The sequence below is a fragment of the Pyrus communis genome, chromosome 3, assembly GCF_963583255.1.
Source record: "Pyrus communis chromosome 3, drPyrComm1.1, whole genome shotgun sequence".
NCBI classification, from domain to species: Eukaryota; Viridiplantae; Streptophyta; class Magnoliopsida; order Rosales; family Rosaceae; genus Pyrus; species Pyrus communis.
Window position 1 is genome coordinate 27267221 of NC_084805.1, and position 19253 is coordinate 27286473.

At 36.9% G+C, this 19253-nt stretch overlaps 2 protein-coding genes across 2 annotated transcripts; both read left to right on the plus strand.

Annotated features, from left to right (window-relative positions):
• The first annotated feature begins 4001 nt into the window (after positions 1 to 4001).
• Positions 4002 to 9116, plus strand: LOC137729412 (auxin response factor 3-like). Its single transcript, XM_068468357.1, has 12 exons — positions 4002 to 4826; positions 4946 to 5002; positions 5330 to 5509; positions 5612 to 5696; positions 5860 to 5950; positions 6022 to 6186; positions 6311 to 6430; positions 6502 to 6577; positions 7262 to 7421; positions 7507 to 8363; positions 8485 to 8581; positions 8847 to 9116. The coding sequence occupies exons 1-11, from the start codon at positions 4542 to 4544 to the stop codon at positions 8536 to 8538; spliced, it is 2130 nt and encodes a 709-aa protein (XP_068324458.1). The 5' UTR covers positions 4002 to 4541; the 3' UTR covers positions 8539 to 8581; positions 8847 to 9116.
• A 1809-nt stretch (positions 9117 to 10925) lies between these two features.
• On the plus strand, positions 10926 to 15714 carry LOC137729413 (MLO-like protein 12). Its single transcript, XM_068468358.1, has 13 exons — positions 10926 to 11067; positions 11361 to 11418; positions 11517 to 11671; positions 11807 to 11923; positions 12290 to 12350; positions 12893 to 12981; positions 13074 to 13148; positions 13413 to 13501; positions 13946 to 13998; positions 14092 to 14132; positions 14241 to 14414; positions 14850 to 14885; positions 14989 to 15714. Exons 1-13 carry the CDS (start codon positions 10942 to 10944, stop codon positions 15436 to 15438), a joined length of 1524 nt encoding a protein of 507 aa, XP_068324459.1. The 5' UTR covers positions 10926 to 10941; the 3' UTR covers positions 15439 to 15714.
• The last annotated feature ends 3539 nt before the right edge of the window (positions 15715 to 19253 follow it).

Genomic DNA, 19253 nt, shown 5'->3' on the forward strand with positions numbered 1-19253 from the left:
AGGTTAGTTTGACAAAAATATCCTTAAAAAGGTGATCACGTGGTTGTTCACGTGACAATTTAACGAGGATATTGTCATATTTTCTAGCGATGGACCAAAATGATTTATGGTAGACAAACTCAGAAACCACTTCTATCGATTTCCATTGTCAAGACTAAAATGAGAAGTTTTGTCAATCTCAGTGACAATTTTAGCTAAAAGGTAAAAAGAAGTTTCATTTCGAACTATTAATAAAAACTTTTTTTTTTCCAATCTAGCTTTCAAAAGAGACAATTGAAATAAAAACTAAACGTTACATTTTAATTGTGAAGCTTTAAATTTCGCCCCTAAAATGCGCAACAAACTCAAGTCAACTTATCCGACTTAACTCGAACTGAATTGAGAAACTCAAAACAAAAGAAAAAAAAATAAAAAACACTTTCACGACTGGAAATTAAAAACCTCTAAATAAAAGTTTGATGAACATTTCTTGTTCCATAAACACTAAGCAAAAGCGTGTATCAAACGCTCTCACAGGGCGAGTGGTGGTTGACAATTTTCCTATACAAGGTAAAATAGAAAGGAAAAGGATCCTTGCCGCATCATTTTTTTGCGGATCTTGAAAATTTTATGATCGTAATCATTCATTATATATCTCACGGTCATAAATTATTTTAAAATTTAAATTTAAACTTAAATATAAATAATACCTAATAAAAATTGACTGTATAATATACAATAAACAATTACGATCACAGGATTTTCAAATAGAAAGACTGAGTTCTTACTCAATCGGGCAGCCTAAAGCAAGTGAAGACGGTGAACCCTAACATATACATACACATATATAGCTGTATAGGCGTATAGCCCTAATAGCCTGTAGCCCTGTAGTTACTGGGTTCTTTGCAATTGATGGCTCAGGTCAGATAAGGACCTGCTCCGTTTCTGTGACACAATTGTTTATGCAACATTTGAAATAACGGATTTACCCTTTTGGAACAGTCCTTAGGGAAATATAAAAGTTATTTTAGTCAAAATATTTCATGAGATTGTTAATTTCACTAATAATAAAAACTAATAAAAGTAGTCATTTGTTCTTCGCAAATTATTTTATTTTATTTTATTGTGAAAAATACGTCAATAACTTTTATAAATTGTTATGTGAACAATCACGTGATCACTTTTTAAGGAATGTTTTTATTAAACAAACTGCTTCACTGTGAATAAACTCTCAACGGTTCCTATCAAATTTGTTGGACCTAAAGTTGAAAACTGCCGATTATAATGTGTATCAGCATGACACCCACAATTTTAGTCACCATCTATATTTTGCGGTCTAGTTTAGTGGCTGTTCTCCATGCCTACATTTCCCTTTTTAGGGTTCCTCAAATCTATGGACTTCAACATTATACTTTCCTGATGAATATTAAGGAGATTATTTTAAAGTGAAACTTTTTATAGACTATTTGTTTACCGTTAATTTTTGTGTTAATATTGTATGATCATATGCAAAAAAAAAAAAAAAAAAAAAAAAAAAAAAAGACAGAGACTTCATAAAAAGTTCTATTTTTTCCTCTTTTACTGTTTGAAATCTCAAGATTTCTTGTAAAGAGAGAGAAGAAAAACATGAAGAGAGCAAAAGAAAAAAATTAACTGTGAGAGGAGGGGAGGGAGGAGAGAATTCCCGTCCTTTGACTCCTTATTCTATTGAAAAAGGTTGACACTGAGCATTTTTTTTAAAGTGTGAGTGATGTCCACTTTTGTGAGCTCACTTTTAAATTTGAGTTGTTAAATCAAATATATAATAATTTTTAATAATTAAAAGTCAGCATTTTCTATGCGTATTATATAAATAGAGATTCGTAGTTAGATCATTAATCATTGAATTCTTGATCGTAGATCTAACTCTTCATTTCAGGTATGTCACACACCAGAAGTTAGATTACAGTAAAATTTTCAGCTTTAATTTGTAAAATAAGGGTTGTGAAAATAACTTTAGTGCTGAAAATGCTTTTAGCAAAAAAAAAAATATATATATATATATGGGGGTAATATTGTCAATATAAAAGTTTCATTAATTGATATTGTTTCCCTTTCTCCAATGATAAAAGCTTTTTTTTTTTTTTTTAAGAAGCATGTATAGAGTTGTTATTGCTTTTTATGGTTTTGGACCCATGAATTTGAAAAAATACACATTTTTTTCACTTACCAAACACAACTAAAGTTCCAACTTTTTAAGAAGCTGCTTTTGAAAGAAAAAAAATAATTAAACAACCCGAACTAGCTTTTTATTGAAGTTCATCTAAATGTGCAAAACAAAATTTGATCATTAGTTATACTTTTCGGAAAGGGATCCTCTCCGGATCCCTTCCATCAAATACACCCAATTAATGAATTCGGGCCCTTAAAATTGTATCTAACGACTAATGTTATTATAACTTTTAAAGGGTCCCCCTATTTTTAGCCGTTTGATCAAATTTTAAGGGTTCAGATTCATTGATTTGGTAGATTTGGCAGAAGGGATCCGAAAACGGATCCCTTTCCATACTTTCCGACCAAAATAGAAAAGATAATTATGTTGGTTAGGGCATAACTGGTCACTACTACAATATACCTTAATCTGCATTTTGCAGAAAAGGGTGGGGGGTGCCATCTTTTTACTTGTCCCCCAATTGTTTAGGCATAATGACCCACATTTGACATGGCTTTTGCCCTAAGAAATTAACAAGAAATAATGGGCAATAAGACTCTTATGGAAATATCCAAACATGGGCAAATAAAGCAGTTGGGTAAATTTGCAGCAAAAGTGAAGAATGTCTTCAACATCATGTATGTTACTTTTGAATTTGGACCATGTTTTTCTCTCTCTCTTTTTTTTTTTCTTTTTTTTCTCTTCCAAGTTACCAAGTGAGTGAGTGGTAAAGGTAAAGCTTGCCAAAGTTGAACGTATAAAGCCCACAAGTGCAGGTTGCTAAAATACCCACCCAATTTAGATTTGGGAGATAAGGAAGGATTGCCCTAAAAAAGAAAAGTTCCTATGAGTACACTTTAGTTTTTGAAAGTTGGGTATTTTATATTACCCACATTTTACTTGCTTTTGGACAGTTTTACAAATGCTTTTGTTGTGCAGGAGAAAATGACCCCAAGAAACATAGGGAGGAGAAGATAAAACCCAAAACATCCCCAAATTACAAGAAAATTGCCTTGAATGCCACGGTTGTCATGATTCAAAGTCAATCATGTACTGATATGTAATAAAATTGAAGCATATGACAATGCGTAATAGAAGAAATTCTTAAGTGTAGCCATCGAATCCCACCCTTGTATTTTGGCCCTAACCACCACCGCACCTTGATCTAAGTCCTGAAGAGTCTTTAGCTGTACAACCACAGGTTTAAGAGTCTAAACCGAAGAACTGCTTGTGTAATAAACCAAACACACAACCATTTATCATTCACCATTTTCTAAATTATAAAACTAGAATGATAAATTAGCAACCCAATGACTTCAAAAAGCGATATGAAAAAAAGAGAAGACAACCCTAATAGGGGGTTTGCTTTCACAAAAGAGGAGTGGCGAAAAGGAAGTGTTTATTTTTGGTTTTGTCAAAATCTTCATTAAAATAAGAGAAGCCTTTAGGAGACTTCTTAAAAGTGAGATTTTTTATGAACTCTCTAGCACTTTATTTTTTTACATAATATTAATATGTTGGTATAATAATTAACGTTAAACAATAAAATATCAGAATATCCCTAAAGAGTTTCATTTTTAAAAAATTGGGTTAGGATTTCTCTTAAAATAAATTAAATATGGGAGGAAGGAGAGAATGAAGATTCAGTAAGGTGGAGGGAAGATGGGGATACGAGTGAGATTTGATGGAGTAGAAGGGGACAGAATAGACATCCGCCCGGAAATACAGGGGATGCCGTACAACACCTCTACTTTTCAGTCCATGATATTTTATTAAATTTCGAACCGATTAAACCAAGAAAACCTCACACACTCTCTCTCATCACTCTCTCTCTCTCTCTCTCTCTCTCTCTCTCTCTCTCGCTGTCTTTCTGCCACACACCACACCCAGCAGTTGCAGCTTTGCAGCAGCAGCAGCAGTGCTGCAGCTCAGCCTGCAGGCAGAGAAAGAAATTTAATCTTTTTTTATTTAAAAACCGAAAAAGGGGTTCAATTCAACACCAACAAAAGTACCGTATTAATTATCTTATCTGATTTTTTGCGTATTAATTTCTGTTTTGTTTTTCTCTACTCCAAATTATAAAAGCTTTGAACTTTGATTTGATACCCAAAAGCCCATCCACAAGAAAATTAAATAAAAATTAAAAATTAAGCAGTAAAGAGAGAAGTGCTTTTCTGAGCTTTCTTTTAGCAAAATGCCATCAAACCCATCTCTCAAAATGCAGAAATGAAACCTCCTATGCTCTCTCTTTTCTCATCTCCATATTATAAACAAGCACAAGCATAAGCAGAAGCAAAAACCCAAGTGCTTTTCTCCTCCTTCTTCTTCCTCTTCCGCTTGTTGGGTACGTGCAGTTTCTGTTTATTTACACATGGCTGGTCTAATCGATCTGAACAGTGCGACGGAGGACGAGGAAACGCCGTCGCCCGTCTCGTCGTCTTCGGCCTCCTCTGTCTCCGACGCTTTGGGTTCGTCGGCGTCGGTGTGCTTGGAGCTCTGGCACGCCTGCGCGGGCCCATTGATTTCGCTGCCGAAGAAAGGGACTCTGGTGGTGTATCTGCCGCAGGGCCACCTGGAGCAAGTATCGGATTTTCCGACCTCGGCTTATGATCTCCCGCCCCACCTCTTCTGTCGGGTTGTTGATGTCAAGCTTCATGTCAGTCTTCTCTCTCTCTCGACAATGCTTTTGGGGTTTCGGATTTTTGATGAAATTTGATAGCTTTTGGGGTTTTTGCTATCTGGGTTCTCAATTTCTTTAGGTTTTTTTGGTCGCAGGCTGAGTCTGGCACTGACGATGTCTTCGCTCAGGTTTCACTTGTTCCTGAAAGTGAGGTGGGTTTATTTGTACAGGTTTTTATTTTCTGTTTGGTTCCTGAGAAAATGCTCACATTTCCGTACAACCGAAACAATTAAAAACCCAATCTATAGAACTTCACTTTCTTTCTTTCCCGCTTTGGCATTTTTAAAGATTATATGTTTAGCATGTCGGTCTCCTTACTAATAGTCATTTTATGAATTTATGAATTAATTACTTATATAATTTGTACAATTTGATTTGGGGGTCGATGTTTTAATATTTTTTTACTTTTCCCGGTGATTGTGTGATGTTTTTATCTATTAAACAGGGAGGTGAATTCACTAATGCTTTAATCTGTGTAGGAAATTGAGCACGGATTGCGGGAAGGGGAAACCGATGCAGATGGCGAGGAGGATATTGAGGCAATGGGGAAGTCAACCACACCCCACATGTTCTGCAAAACCCTTACTGCTTCCGATACTAGCACTCACGGAGGGTTCTCTGTGCCTCGTCGTGCTGCCGAGGATTGCTTTCCTCCCTTGGTATTCCTAGTTCATATTTTTCCCCAAATTTAGTTCAGCTTCAGCATAATTTTTATGAGACCGAATCATTTTGTTTTTGAGGTGAATCGATTGTTCTTGTAGGATTACACTCAACAAAGGCCTTCACAAGAGCTTGTAGCAAAGGATCTGCATGGCCTGGAGTGGAGGTTCCGACATATCTATAGGGGTAATGCAAAAAATATGATCCCTTTTTGTGCTTCATTAGTTGGGGGTTTATCTTTCCACGAAACGGTAGCAATCTTATTAGAGTGTAATGAATTTTGTAAATTGGATGCTTTAGATTCAATGTTTTTCTGTTTCTTATTCCTTTTTCCAATTGGTTTGAGTAGGGCAGCCACGGAGGCATTTGCTCACCACTGGGTGGAGTGCTTTTGTGAACAAGAAGAAGCTCGTCTCTGGAGATGCAGTGCTGTTTCTTAGGTATATAAACCCTTCGACTAAAGATATTTTGGATGCCTTTATTTATAATTCTCATCCAGTATTTATAATAGGGGTGACGATGGAGAACTGAGGCTAGGAATTAGAAGGGCAGCCCAGGTTAAAAGTTCTGCTACTTGTCCAACTCTTTGTAGCCAGCAATTGAACTATAGCACTGTCACCGATGTGGTGAATGCTGTATCCACAAAGAATGCTTTTAATGTGTACTACAATCCAAGGTAATATGGCTTTCGTCATTTATCATATTTCTAACGTAATCTTGAAAGTCGCCGTGCTTTTGAGACTTTAGACCTTTCTTTCCTTCTGCATCTTTTTTCCTTATAATCTTCCATGATCTTGTAGGGCCAGCTCTTCTGAATTCATCATACCTTCCCGTAAGTTTTTGAGGAGCCTTGATCATTGCTTTTCTGCTGGAATGAGGTTCAAAATGCGTTTTGAAACTGAAGATGCAGCAGAGCGAAGGTTTGGCATTCTTACTTTTGAAATAGTTGTAGTTATGCTCAGAATTTTGATTAAATTTTTCGTGTTGGCAGATACACTGGGTTGATAACAGGGATTGGTGCATTGGATCCTATAAGATGGCCTGGTTCAAAATGGAAATGCCTAGTTGTACGTATTTTCTGTATATATCTTTTTTTTTTTTTTTTTCACTTTTTCGTTTGTGCATATGCTTTTATCTGCTTGAGAAGGGCCGGGTGGTGAATGCAAATGTTATATCTAGCCTATGCAGTATCCACTTCAGGCACTAAACCAAAAGTTATCCTTAGGGGACCATAAATTCTGTATTTATCTTTTTTATGGGACACTTTTCGTATTTGTTTTTCTACTTTGAGATTCCAAAAACCATTTCATGAACAAAACTGTGATAAGCTTTTTTTGAACAATAGTTGAAGTGTGAGAGTGCAAAAGGTAACAAAACAAAGTGGCTAGCTTCATCATGTTCTAACTAGGATGAATTGTGTACACTTATTTTCATATATCATGTGAAATGTCACGATTTGGTAGAGTTTCTGGCTAAATTTAGACTGGAAGAATAAGTTTTCTCTTGTAGTAGCGACAAAGTTTATCTTAATTGTTTATGAAGCCACCCTGCTCGTAGTCCTTTGGAGTAGACACTCAGGGTCTATGAGCAATAATGTCTTGATAGTGAGTTATTTTTCACTGACGTGAAAGTCGTTTACCTAAATATCATAAGCAATGTTTCCTCTATTCTATAGCATGACTTTTGAGTTTAATTCGTTCTTGTCATTGGCTCTAGATATATAGGTTTTGAACATATCTGTGCTCTTACAGGTCAGGTGGGATGATATAGACACAAGTAAGCATGGCAGGGTTTCCCCATGGGAAATTGAGCCATCCGGTTCTGTTTCTAGTTCCCATAGCCTAATGGGAACTGGTTTGAAGAGGTCCAGGATTGGTTTGTCTGCAACAAAACCAGAATTTCCAGTTCCTAGTATGTCCCGCAATCATAGCGTGACAATTCATCATAAAACTGATCTCTGCAACTTAATTGATTTATTTGAGTGTTTCCTTTTCAGATGGGAATGGAGCATCAGACTTTGGGGAATCTTTAAGGTTCCAGAAGGTCTTGCAAGGTCAAGAAATTTCGGGGTTTGATACTCCTTTCAGTGGTCTAGGTGTTCAGAATCCGCATCCATCTGAAGCAAGGAGAGTCTTCCACGGTTCCGGTGGTTCTGGGATTGCTGCTGGAAGTAATGGTCTCAGACAGTCACTTGTGGATTCTGAAATTGCCTCAAAAGGCATAGGCTTTGGTGAATCACTCCGATTCCATAAGGTCTTGCAAGGTCAAGAAATATTTCCAAGCTCACCATATGGAAGAGCTCCCACTTCTAACAAAGCTCATGAATATGGTGGACCTGGAGTCTATGATGGTTTTCAGGTGCCCGGCTTTAGAAATGGATGGTCCACCATGATGCAGAGCAATAATACACATGTGCACCCATCTGCCACATCTGTGCAAGTTTCATCACCATCGTCTGTGTTAATGTTCCAGCAAGCAATCAACCCAGTTATGGAATTCAATTCGGTATACAATGGTCATAACCTAGAGGAACATACAGTTATAAATCGAACTCCATATGTCTCTGAATATGACGGTGGAAGGCAAACATCATCCTCATTTGGTGAACGTAACTTCAGCAGGGAAGATAATGGAGGCACGCATTCTTACAGTATTTCAAACGATCCAGTTATAAGTCGATCAACATTTAGTGGCAGTCAGGATTCAGTTTCACCAACCAAAGGTAGCTGTAGACTTTTTGGTTTCTCATTGTCTGAGGACAAATGTGTCCCGGATCAAGCCCCTACTGCTGGAGTGCGGTTTCATCCAAAGCCTCCTTTGATGACTTCAGCAGTTGGAATTACCTGTACTAAAGTAAGCAACCTCTTTGCTGCATGAAATACAATTTTCAATTGTTAGAATTGGGGGATATTTAATCTTGTATAAGACGCACGCGAATGATTATCTGATTTGCGAGAGGGGGTGGTATGTGTAGGATTGGGCTTTTGACTGGCGCGGAGAAAGGATGGAAAGCTGTTTGCAAGGATAGTGATCATTCTGTGCTTGTTGCAGATGATCCACGGCAGTAACTAGTAAGTGCTCAACCGTCTATCTTTCTGTTTTTGATCTGTTTGCCACCTAGCATCGGAATCTACATGCATTCTTCGTTGCCTGTCTCTTGGCAAAACTTCCATACCGTATGGCTTGAAGTGCGCTTGTAAACCTTACCTATGGAATTCATTGTGGCCAAATATGTCGTTGCAGTACATCCTTCAAAAGTCGTACAAGTAACCCGATTGACATGAAGAAGATGCTTGTGGTTCGGTTGTTTATTTGTTTGAACTTCGTTTTTTGCAGGCAATGTTACCGTAATGTCAATAGTTATGCTTTGTACTGAAGAAGAAAACGTTCTACGCTCGGGTTTTCCTCGGGTTTATGTGTGTGCTGTCGTTTGTGTAACTTAATTTTTGAGGCAAAAATTGTAACTAAGCGCTTCAAGTGGCTTTGATTTGTATTGTTAATTCAGCTTTGAGGACAAAAGTTTGTAGAATCTATAAACTAATATTGCTTCACCCTCATGATAGTCCTGTTGAAAGAGGGCCTATCTGAACTAAGGCAAATTCTATCTACCCGATTGTAATATTTAATTAAATTATTGCCCCTACGTGATGTTTGTTCTGTCCAAAAGTGACCTGCTATTTTCTTAAATTAATTAATTGTTTATAGTTATGATTATATTTAAAACAATTAACAAATTTGGTGATGTAGTTATTGTTGGAGAATGTACAACTCTAAAATTTTGAATTATTATTGGGTTTAGACTGTTTAATTAGTTGTTTGGGCGTACTCAGCCTACCTTTTTTACTCTCTTTACGTACCAGATGTACAATAATTTTTGTTTTTTAAACAAATAATTTCATTTTGCTTTTTGGATAATTGTTAAAGGGGACGGATTCGTGGCACAACATTTTTTCTACGTAGTTTTTGTTGGGCTTAATCCTTAATATGTTTTAATGATTTGAACCGTTTATCTTTTAGAATATTATTCAAAGAATGTGTGATTGCTCTTGTCAAATTTTGACCAAATCTTACAAGGGATTGGCAAACTTTTCAAGAGAAATGTTATGGAGACACTTAAAAATGAGACTCTCCATGAACTTTGCCATCTTTTATTTTTGACACAATATTTTATAACATTGAAACAAAAATTAACGTTAAACTAACAGAAAGTACACAAAAAAATTTCACTTTCAAAAAACCAATTAGAATTTCTCAACGTTTCAATTCAGTTTTATTATTCCTTGCAGCACAATTCGCAAAATTTTGCACGGTGTGCGATTGTTTGGAACATGTCCTGTCATATGAATTGAATGTCTTAAATTATTGAATTAATGGAATATTATATTTTGAGCAGCCTTTGTTTCAGCAATTTTCTTGGAACACGTTCACCACAAAACAAAAAAAAAAAAAATAACAAAAAAGGTTTATTGGACACAGTTTAAGATCCTCCCCTTTGATTCTCTTATTTATTTAAAGAATGTGATTAATGATCCAATCAGCTCAGTCGTCAGCATTCTCAAGAAGTCATAACCTTAAGTGCAACCGTGTACAAACAAATGAATGTTATTTATTTGAACTACAAACTTTTTATTTGAAGAGAGTTAGTTTTTAGCCGTCAATTTTGATTATAAATACGTACTGATTAGTGTGGCATTGATCATATGATATTGACATATTGCATATGCAATGATGCAAATTAATTTCAATAATTTGCTACAGTGATGTATAGAGAGTCAAGGATTCATGTGTCCTTGAAAATCATTTTTTGTGGTCCAAAAAACAAGAAACCGTGTCTAATAATATACCATGAAAATCACAAAAACGTGCTTAAAGTATTAAACAGCAAAAAGCAGGTGTAAAAGCTAAGAAACTCCGACGCCTGTTCATTCAACAACAACTCGGATTTTAAGTCCTTAATCTCCTAATTAACATTCCCACGTAAGAAAAACCAGGAAAATATCCTTCTGGATTTACAAATATTCTTCATGTCTCATAAAGTGTAATCCTTCCATGCAATTTTTAGTTATTTCCACATGTGATGGAGCATGCATTGTCTTTTTATACAATCGCTAGCGGCATATATAAACACATCTGGAAGAGAACGAGAGGTGTGCTGCCCGTGATGGGTTGGACTGTACACATTTCCCATTCCCTTGAGTTTGTCTTTATATATGTGAACACGTCATGAGAACAGTAAACGACCGAGGAAGAGTCAGACATGGCGAACCTCATACAGAAAAAGCCCCTATTTTATGACCAACCTAGCATCTTCTCTGAACTCCACTGGGTCCCAGGAGCCAGGAGGTCTATATGTTTTCCTTCTTTTACATTTAGCTAGCTTAATAAGCATATATTAGGTTTTCAGAGAGACAGAGAGCGAAGAGAGAGAGCGATGGCTGGAGACAACGAAGCTGCAAGCACACTTGAAGCTACGCCAACATGGGCTGTAGCCACCGTTGTCTTTGTGTTGATAGTGGTCTCCACAATTATAGAGTATTTGCTTCATCTTTCACACAAGGTTCGTACAGTTATATATCCATATCTGTGTGCGTGTGTGTATCTAGGGGTTGAATTCGAAGTTACAAACTTCATATATATCTGCATTTTAACTTGCATTGATTAAGAAAACAGTTTCTGTAGTTCATGTGGTTAAGAACATTTACTTCCGTCGAGCAAGGTTTTTTCGTTTGAATTTCCCCTCCCGGATCACTTGTATCAACTTTTAACTTTGTTGCATGCAAGGCTGATATCGATTAATCAGCTGGACTTTTAACAAGGGGAAATGATGATTGGTATCAAACATTTTTGCAGTATTTTCATAGGTTGAAAAGGAAGGCTCTCATTCAGGCTCTTGATAAGATCAAATCAGGTTAGAATCCATAACATTCATATTCATGAGAAAATAAAAATCATAATTTATTTGGATAGTTTGGTTTCTGAAACTGTCTCTCTCTGTATATTATGTAGAATTGATGCTGCTAGGGTTCATATCGTTGCTACTAACCGTTGGTCAAAAGCCAATTGCAAATATCTGCATCTCTAAAAGCTTGGGTGATTCTTTTCTTCCTTGCAAGAGCTCCACCCACAGTGATGTCGAAGAGGAAACCAAATGCTCTAACCAAGTATATATCTACTTATTTACAATTAATTAAACCAATCTTAATTAGAACTGATTAATGCATGTTTAATGGTTAATTACTATATCTGTATTTCAGAATTAATGATGGCACTAATGGTTGATGAACAATACTGAACAGGGAAAAGTTTCTTTGATGTCCAGGGAGGGCGCGAATGAACTCCAATACTTAATTTTTGTGCTTGCTGCGTTCCACGTTTCGTCTTGTGTCCTCACCTTCGCTCTTGGTATGGCCAAGGTACGTGATTACATTCACTAATGTACATGTTTAACGCATGGGGAGTGAAAGGTAAAAGACAGAGATTGAGAGAGATGTGAAAAAAATGTAGATAAGTGAGAGAGATGCGAAACAATATGGTCATCAAATTCTTCCAGTTTTACTATTTCAGAAATTTCCGGTACTTTTCTTGTTCCATAACATAATGGTCAAAGTACCATGTATATGATTTGATAGATGCATAGGAGTTTCTTTGTCTGCTTTTGAAATCTTGGGGACTTGGAAGCATTGCCCTTTTCCTTTTCTTTCTTTTTGTGTTTTCAACAATGGCGACGTTGGACCCGAGTTTGACCATGGTGGCTTTTGTTAAATACTTTGTTGTTCCAGATGAAAAGGTGGGAGCTTTGGGAGGCAGAAACCAGAACATTGGAGTATCAATTTACTCACGGTATGATTTTTTTATTTTTTTGGTCGAAAAATAAAAGAAAAAAATAAAAATAAAAGAAACTCTCACCATATGATTTGAGATGATCAAATAATTTTAAACGAAATATTTGATATGATAGAAAATTCACAGAAAATATAGAAAAATGATCAATTTGAGTTGTTCCTCCAACAATTTTTAACATCAACGAGAAACACTTTACAGATAAAAATTAAAAAAAAAAAAAAAAAAAAAAACCATCAGCAGTCACCAATCAAATGTCAATGCCGTGTGCAATAAGCGTTAAACAATGCCTTCGTCAAAATAATGTCTTAAGTATTTTTTATTATAAAATGGAATTCTTATGGGTTTAATTGTTTTAAAATGATTTTTTTTTTTTTAATAATTGAAATGATGTCAATGGTAGTCAACAACGGCCAACAGCATGCCTAAATCATATTTTAATTGGCGGGGGCTGAGACGCGTTGCAATTGGTATTTTGCAACGATTGAGTTTTTAAACCATTTATCGTCACTAATTATGTGTTAGTCCAAATAATAATGTAGATCCACGAAGGTTTCAGCTCGCACATCAAACATCATTTGGGAAGCGGCATTTGAGATGTTGGAGTGATCACGGATTCCTCCGTTGGCCGGTAAAAACTCAATCAAAACTAATTAACCACCACCATTTTCTGTTAAAAGTTAAAACCAATAGGCAGCTTGATGTGTCTTTTGCCATCTGCAGGTCAGCTTTCTGAGACAATTCTTTAATTCTGTATCAAGAGTGGATTACTTCACTCTCAGACATGGATTCATAACGGTATTAGAAAATTCCAATCCAATTTAATAAGAGAAATTCTAAGGAGAATGCGGGTTTATCTATGGATTCTCTGGCACCTCACAATTTAACGCTAATTTTTGTGTCAATATTATAAAATATTGTGCTAAAAACATGAGGTGGCAGAAAGTTTATGAAACGTCTCGTATTTAACGGTTTGAGAGAGTTTCCTTAGCATTTCTCTTTAAATAAATTAAAACATGCATGGTCAAATTTAATGGTTTTCTTTTGCTTCTTTACTTCTAGGCACATTTTGCAGAAGGAAGCCGTTTTGACTTCCAGAAATATATAAGAAGAAATTTGGAGAAGGACTTTGGTGTGGTTATGGGATCAAGGTAAACATAATTAAGATGGCTCTTCATGAACATAACCACTTGACGTTAACTCTTTCGCATAACAATTTCCAGTTGTATATCTCCGTATGGTTATCTCTTGATCATTTGAAGGTGCTTCTCTAAAAAATATCGATGCTTAAAAGTGCTTTTGTTAAAAGCACATAGACATTTTAATAAAAGAAGCACTTAAAGTAGCATATGCTTTTTCTAGAAATCACTTAAAGTGTTTTTTGTATTCTGAAAGCACTTCTAACTTTTTATGTCAAACATTATTAGAAGCATTTTTGACGATTTGAAAGCACTTTTAATTATTTTAAAAACAGTTTCAAACTGCATCAGTCATCGCATGACTAAAGAGCATAGAACATATTACAAGGCACATACTCCCCTCCAACCGAGAATTGGGATAATCATAATTGATCCATTTTTATTCTTTTTTTGCAGCTGGTGGATTTGGCTGTTCTCAGTATCTGTTGTCATATTCTTCACTGCAGATGGTAACATGACCCGAATCCATTTAATTAATCAAATAGATCTGGTTAATTATCGAGTTTGATTTGGCTAACTCAACCATTTGCTGTCATCTGCAGGTTTTTACAATTATCTGTGGGTTCCCTTTATTCCGTTAGTGGTAAGAACATCAACATACTTAAAAACCATTTATGCCTTATTAACACACTAATTGTGATTGGAGATATAAGATCTCTGAATTTGATATGCTTTTGTTCTTTTTCTGCAGATGCTCTTGCTGGTGGGAACAAAGCTTCAGGAGATCATAACTAAAATGTGCCTAGACAGCCATGATAAATCTCATGTTGTTAGAGGAGCTTTGCTTGTGAAGCCCAGTGACCATTTTTTCTGGTTTAACTGGCCCCAGTTGCTTCTCCATCTTTTGCACTTCATTCTGTTTCAGGTGATTCTTTAATTAGTAATATGTTAACTTTAAGTTCAGTGTAATGGAAATAAGCAAACAAGATCATCTATATTCCATATAGTCGCTGGTAGAAAACACTACTTGCGCGACTAAACGTTAGGCAACAGAGCACTTTCTGTCGCCTAAGCGTCCTTCATATGACAAACTAAGGCAATTGTCGCGCAAAATCCACAACAAACCTAGTCCGTACTAAGCACTTTCCGTTGCCCAGTCCGGCTATAGAACAGAAGTTTGTTTTTATAACATTGATTGTAAGTCGAAATCACAGTCGCCAACAAAACGTAGCAACATTTTATCGAAAAAATATGACAATGCCAATGTATGTTTGTTCTTTATTAAAGAACGTCAAGCACAAATTTTTTGATGCTCTATAATCATCTTCTAACTACTTGTCATTTTTTCTGGGTGTTTCAGAATTCCTTTCAGTTGGCATTCTTCACATGGACTTGGGTAAGTAAATATTTTAACCTAATATGTTGTTTCAATTTTGCAAATGGGATAATTCCCTTTACGAATTGCATAACTAATTGTTAATTTCTATAAAATAAAACAGTACAAATTTGGGCTTACATCATGCTTCCACCATGAAACTGAGGATATTGTCATAAGGCTGGCCATGGGTGTAATGGTACAAATCCTATGCGGCTATGTCACTCTGCCTCTCTATGCTTTGGTCACGCAGATGGGTACATCAATGAGAAAAGGCGTGTTTACTGCAAATGTGATGATAGGGCTGAAAAAATGGAGAGCCAGGGCCAGGAAAAACCTAGCTCTTCGGAACCCGGCACGATTGTCGTTGGATGCTTCGCTTGAAACTTCACTATCAGTAAACACTTCACCTTCTTTCAGTGCTCATGAGGCTTCATTCTCCACCGTAGAGTTTGGTCGTCCGTCCGATGATGCAGAATATGTAGCACTTGAAATACTGGAGGCCCAAAAAGCACAAGAAAAACAGGCAGCTGAGGGACAGCAAAATAATGGTTCATTAGATCAATGGATCTGACTTGAGGAGTAGTAGAAAATCTCCAAGATGATCAATATCTATTTGGCCATTGGAGAAGACCAGTTTGTTTGTTTAGCTTTGGCCATGATGGGGTTGTTTGTACAGTTAAAATTGCCCCCATCATCTTGTGTTTATGTTCATAAATCAAAATAGAGCTTAGGAAATGTAGTTCAATTTTGCTGCCAATGAAGTTAATTTACTTACTTTTTCGACCAAAAGAAAAAACAAGGCACTTATATATTTCTCCTATGATTGCTTAAAAGCTACCAGCCAAAGAAGCATAAAAGCATTTTTAGGCTTTCATTCCCTCTTGATCTTAGTGTATGCCTTGTTGAAGGTTCTAAATGGATGGTCCGAGAGTGAACGGGGCCAACTTTGGTGGTGCTTGTAGAGATGTGCGCACCAAGAGTACGAACTACGAGCCAACTTTGGTCGTATCCACCCATTCGACCGACACCATTCAGTTCGACAGTAATTTGTCGGTTGAAGTAAGATGGGATCCATTGGGGTTGAAAGAGTGGCATCATTTTCCGTTGTCAAGAAGCTGGTAGTAACCGAATATTTAGAGGAAGCCAACCGTGCACCCCATCTATTTCGCTATGAGCCGAGTTCGGTATCAACTTATTCGGCAGCATCGATACGTTTGCCGTGGATAGCTTCGAATTTGAAATTTTTGCACAAGTCAACTTGAATTCAAGGCCTGGATTTCAAGATTTAATTAGTTAGTTCTTCCGGTTCGACGGTACACGACGGACTCCATATCCGGTTTGGCGTTGATTGAAACTGATTCTCAGAGTTTCGGTGAAGTTGTATCGGCCCGCCATGTCATCGTACTTCATAAAACTCGGTGGTGTGCTCGCCCAAGTTTTGTTGGTTTCTACAGAACTCGGTGCCAAAGAGAAAAATCTTCAGCAGTGACTCAAGGGAGGGTGTGAAATGTCCGTAATAGCAGTGCATCTCGGTTTAGTCTCAACCCAGTGGCATCAATTATTGTTAGCCGAGCTCGGTGGTATCGACCCATTCGACCAATGCCATGTCGAGTTTGACATTGATTGGATTTCTTTTATGTTTCAAGGGGTTCGGTGAAACTGAGAGGGGTTCAGTGCGGTGTTTCAAATTTGATTGAACTTGGTTAAATCCCGAGTTCTGATCGTCTGCCAAGTCCATAAGTGCTGCCATGGAACTGTTCAATGGGCCAAATTTTTCGGCGGTAGAAATGCATGCAAATTCAACATTATACATGCATGGCTCAGTTGGAAGGACTATCAAAGATGCATGGTGGCAGAACACATTCAGTTGAGTTTCGATGTGGGGTTTAATATTGTTTGGATCCAAAATTACATTATCGGCCGGTGCAATCAAGGTCGTTGAGTAAGTATAGCTCTTGACCGTCAGATTGAAGAGTGAAGATCATTTTGTTATTATTGAAGGATAATATTTTGATTTTTATCATAATTATCTTTTAATGATAATTAAGATGAGATATGTATCTCCAAGCTGGAAACACGATTGCACAATTCAAGTTGATTTTGGATGTTTGGCGTGTGAATGTGTGGGTGGGATCAGTTTGGTTGACTGACAGATTCAAGTGGTATGCTGCAAATTGATTATTATCCATTTAAAGTACGGTGATAAAACAAATGAATTTGGAGTTCACGGTAGAAGGTTATTATGCATGCATGGATAAAAATTATAAAGTGATGATGGAATAAAGTGCACCCTTGAATATCCTTGGCAGGATGCCAAGAATCTAGTCAGACAAATTGCATCAGGTTGGAACTCGTGGGCTTTGAAAGGATGGAAAAGATGGGATCAAGTTTGAACTTTTTGATAGTGCATGATTGCACCTGGTCGGATTTGGTGGAAAGATGAGTGGATTGTTGTGATGCTTCGGTTTGAAATGCATGGCTAAGAGATAAACTTGCATGCTAATTATTTGCATGCCTTGGTTCTAGCACGTGGAGATCATCAAATACTTGGATAATGATAGACAAAATAAGCAGAAACGGAGATAATGATGGAGCTAGATTTTAAATTGGTTGGATAATTGCATGATAACTCCATGCATTTAGTTGAGTCTGATCCATGCCAAAAATATCATGCAATATTCAAGGATCAAGTCAGCACGTCCCTATAATACAGAGGCAGTGGTAATGAGAAGGAGCTCTCTCCAATTCAACATACAAATTGCCCTGCGCAAACTTTTACTCTATGCGAAACCTTTCAACAACCTTGAGATTTTTTTTTTTTTTCCGCCAACACATCTTCAATTTGGATAAATAGATTGTGAAGGCAACCAATAACGTCTTCAGTTTGGATAAACAACATTGTTGCCGTAGAATCAGCCGACCGTGGAGCACCTTCAGTTTGGATAAACTGCAATGCGTTGAGGGCGACTGGTTACCTATCCAAGTCTCGGTCAAGAAGGATTTTCGAGTCCTTATTAGCAGAGGTCATCTCATTAGCTTTCTCGGCGAAGTGAGGTATTACAGATTACTGGGCTAGGCATATTGAATGCCGAGTTGTTTTATGATTAGATATTTACGAGTTAGTTTTAGAGTTCGGCATTCTGACGATCGAACCACATTCACCATCAAGACATACATCTCTTTCGAGTACTTGTATCCGTATAGTTTGGTGCCGGTTCGGCGTGCTTATACTCTTACGAATATAATCACGTGACCGAACCCGGAGCCAACAATCTGTGAACTTCGCAAGACTAGCAGCCTTGTCTTTAGGCTTTAGAACCCGAAGGCCGAGATGTGTTCCTTCCTCAGCCGCAGTCACAAGATCAAGAAGTCAGCAACGCGCTCAATGCCACATCCACATATTTTACTCATCGGCCGAACTCGACCGTCGAGTTGGCACACCCCGCACATAACTAATGGACGTAGTTAGCTTATTGATTACTCGATTTACGCGCCACGTAGGCTTAGAAGCTTTTAGGGTCAACAAATATATATATATATATATATATATATATATATATATATATATATATATATATATATATATAGTTGGCTTGCTTCAGGATGCCACTACCGAGAAGTGAACAAAACATTCATGATTGGTGGCAGGCCGAGTTACCAAGAATTAGGTTTTTCTCGGCCCCTAAAGCAAGTTTTGAGTTTTTTGATCGACTGGTGTGGGGTCAAAGTGATTGCAACGTTTTTTTAGTAAAGTTGCTGAGCCTAGTATATAATTGTTGCAGCCACAACGTTGGCAGAACAAAGATGTTATTGCCGAAGAAGAGTTTTCAAGATATGACAGGATTTTGTTGGCTACGAACAATTAATTTCCTTAACCATTTGGCTTATGAGCTGAAGTTCAAGGAAACTTGGGGGCAATGTTTGGACTCGATTTTACACTATTAGCTTATGCAATGAAGGCTGTCGAGTGAACAACTCTCAACTGTTGGATGACAAAATAGTTAAGATAATTATTATTGAAGGATATATTATGGTTTTAAACATGATATTATCTTTTAATAATATATCAACTTATCTAGACTGAATATGATTAATATCCTGACGTTTGTTTGGAAATGAGTTTCTCTGCATGAGATAATATTAAATAAGAATGGTTATATAATAACCAATGGTTAGGAGAAGAATTGCAATTCATTTGCAATTCTCTAGTCTGCTAGTCGGCACATGTATACATGTGGAGGGCTGGGAGATGTGATCAAGTTGAATTTTTTCGTAATGCATGATTGCACCTGGACTGACTTGATGGAAAGATCAAGAGTTGATTGTTGTGATGCCTCGGTTGAAATGCATGGCTAGGAGCAGTGGCGAAGCTACGTGAGGGTGAAG

Excerpts from the sequence above, each read along its gene's own strand:
- LOC137729413 (XM_068468358.1), top strand. The coding sequence starts at position 10,942 with ATGGCTGGAGACAACGAAGCTGCAAGCACACTTGAAGCTACGCCAACA. Across the intron at positions 11,924-12,289 it reads TCGCTCTTGGTATGGCCAAG|ATGAAAAGGTGGGAGCTTTG; the intron begins GTACGTGATTAC and ends TTGTTGTTCCAG. Across the intron at positions 14,415-14,849 it reads TGCACTTCATTCTGTTTCAG|AATTCCTTTCAGTTGGCATT; the intron begins GTGATTCTTTAA and ends TGGGTGTTTCAG.
- LOC137729412 (XM_068468357.1), top strand. The coding sequence starts at position 4,542 with ATGGCTGGTCTAATCGATCTGAACAGTGCGACGGAGGACGAGGAAACG. Across the intron at positions 5,951-6,021 it reads GATGCAGTGCTGTTTCTTAG|GGGTGACGATGGAGAACTGA; the intron begins GTATATAAACCC and ends TATTTATAATAG. Across the intron at positions 6,431-6,501 it reads GAAGATGCAGCAGAGCGAAG|ATACACTGGGTTGATAACAG; the intron begins GTTTGGCATTCT and ends TCGTGTTGGCAG.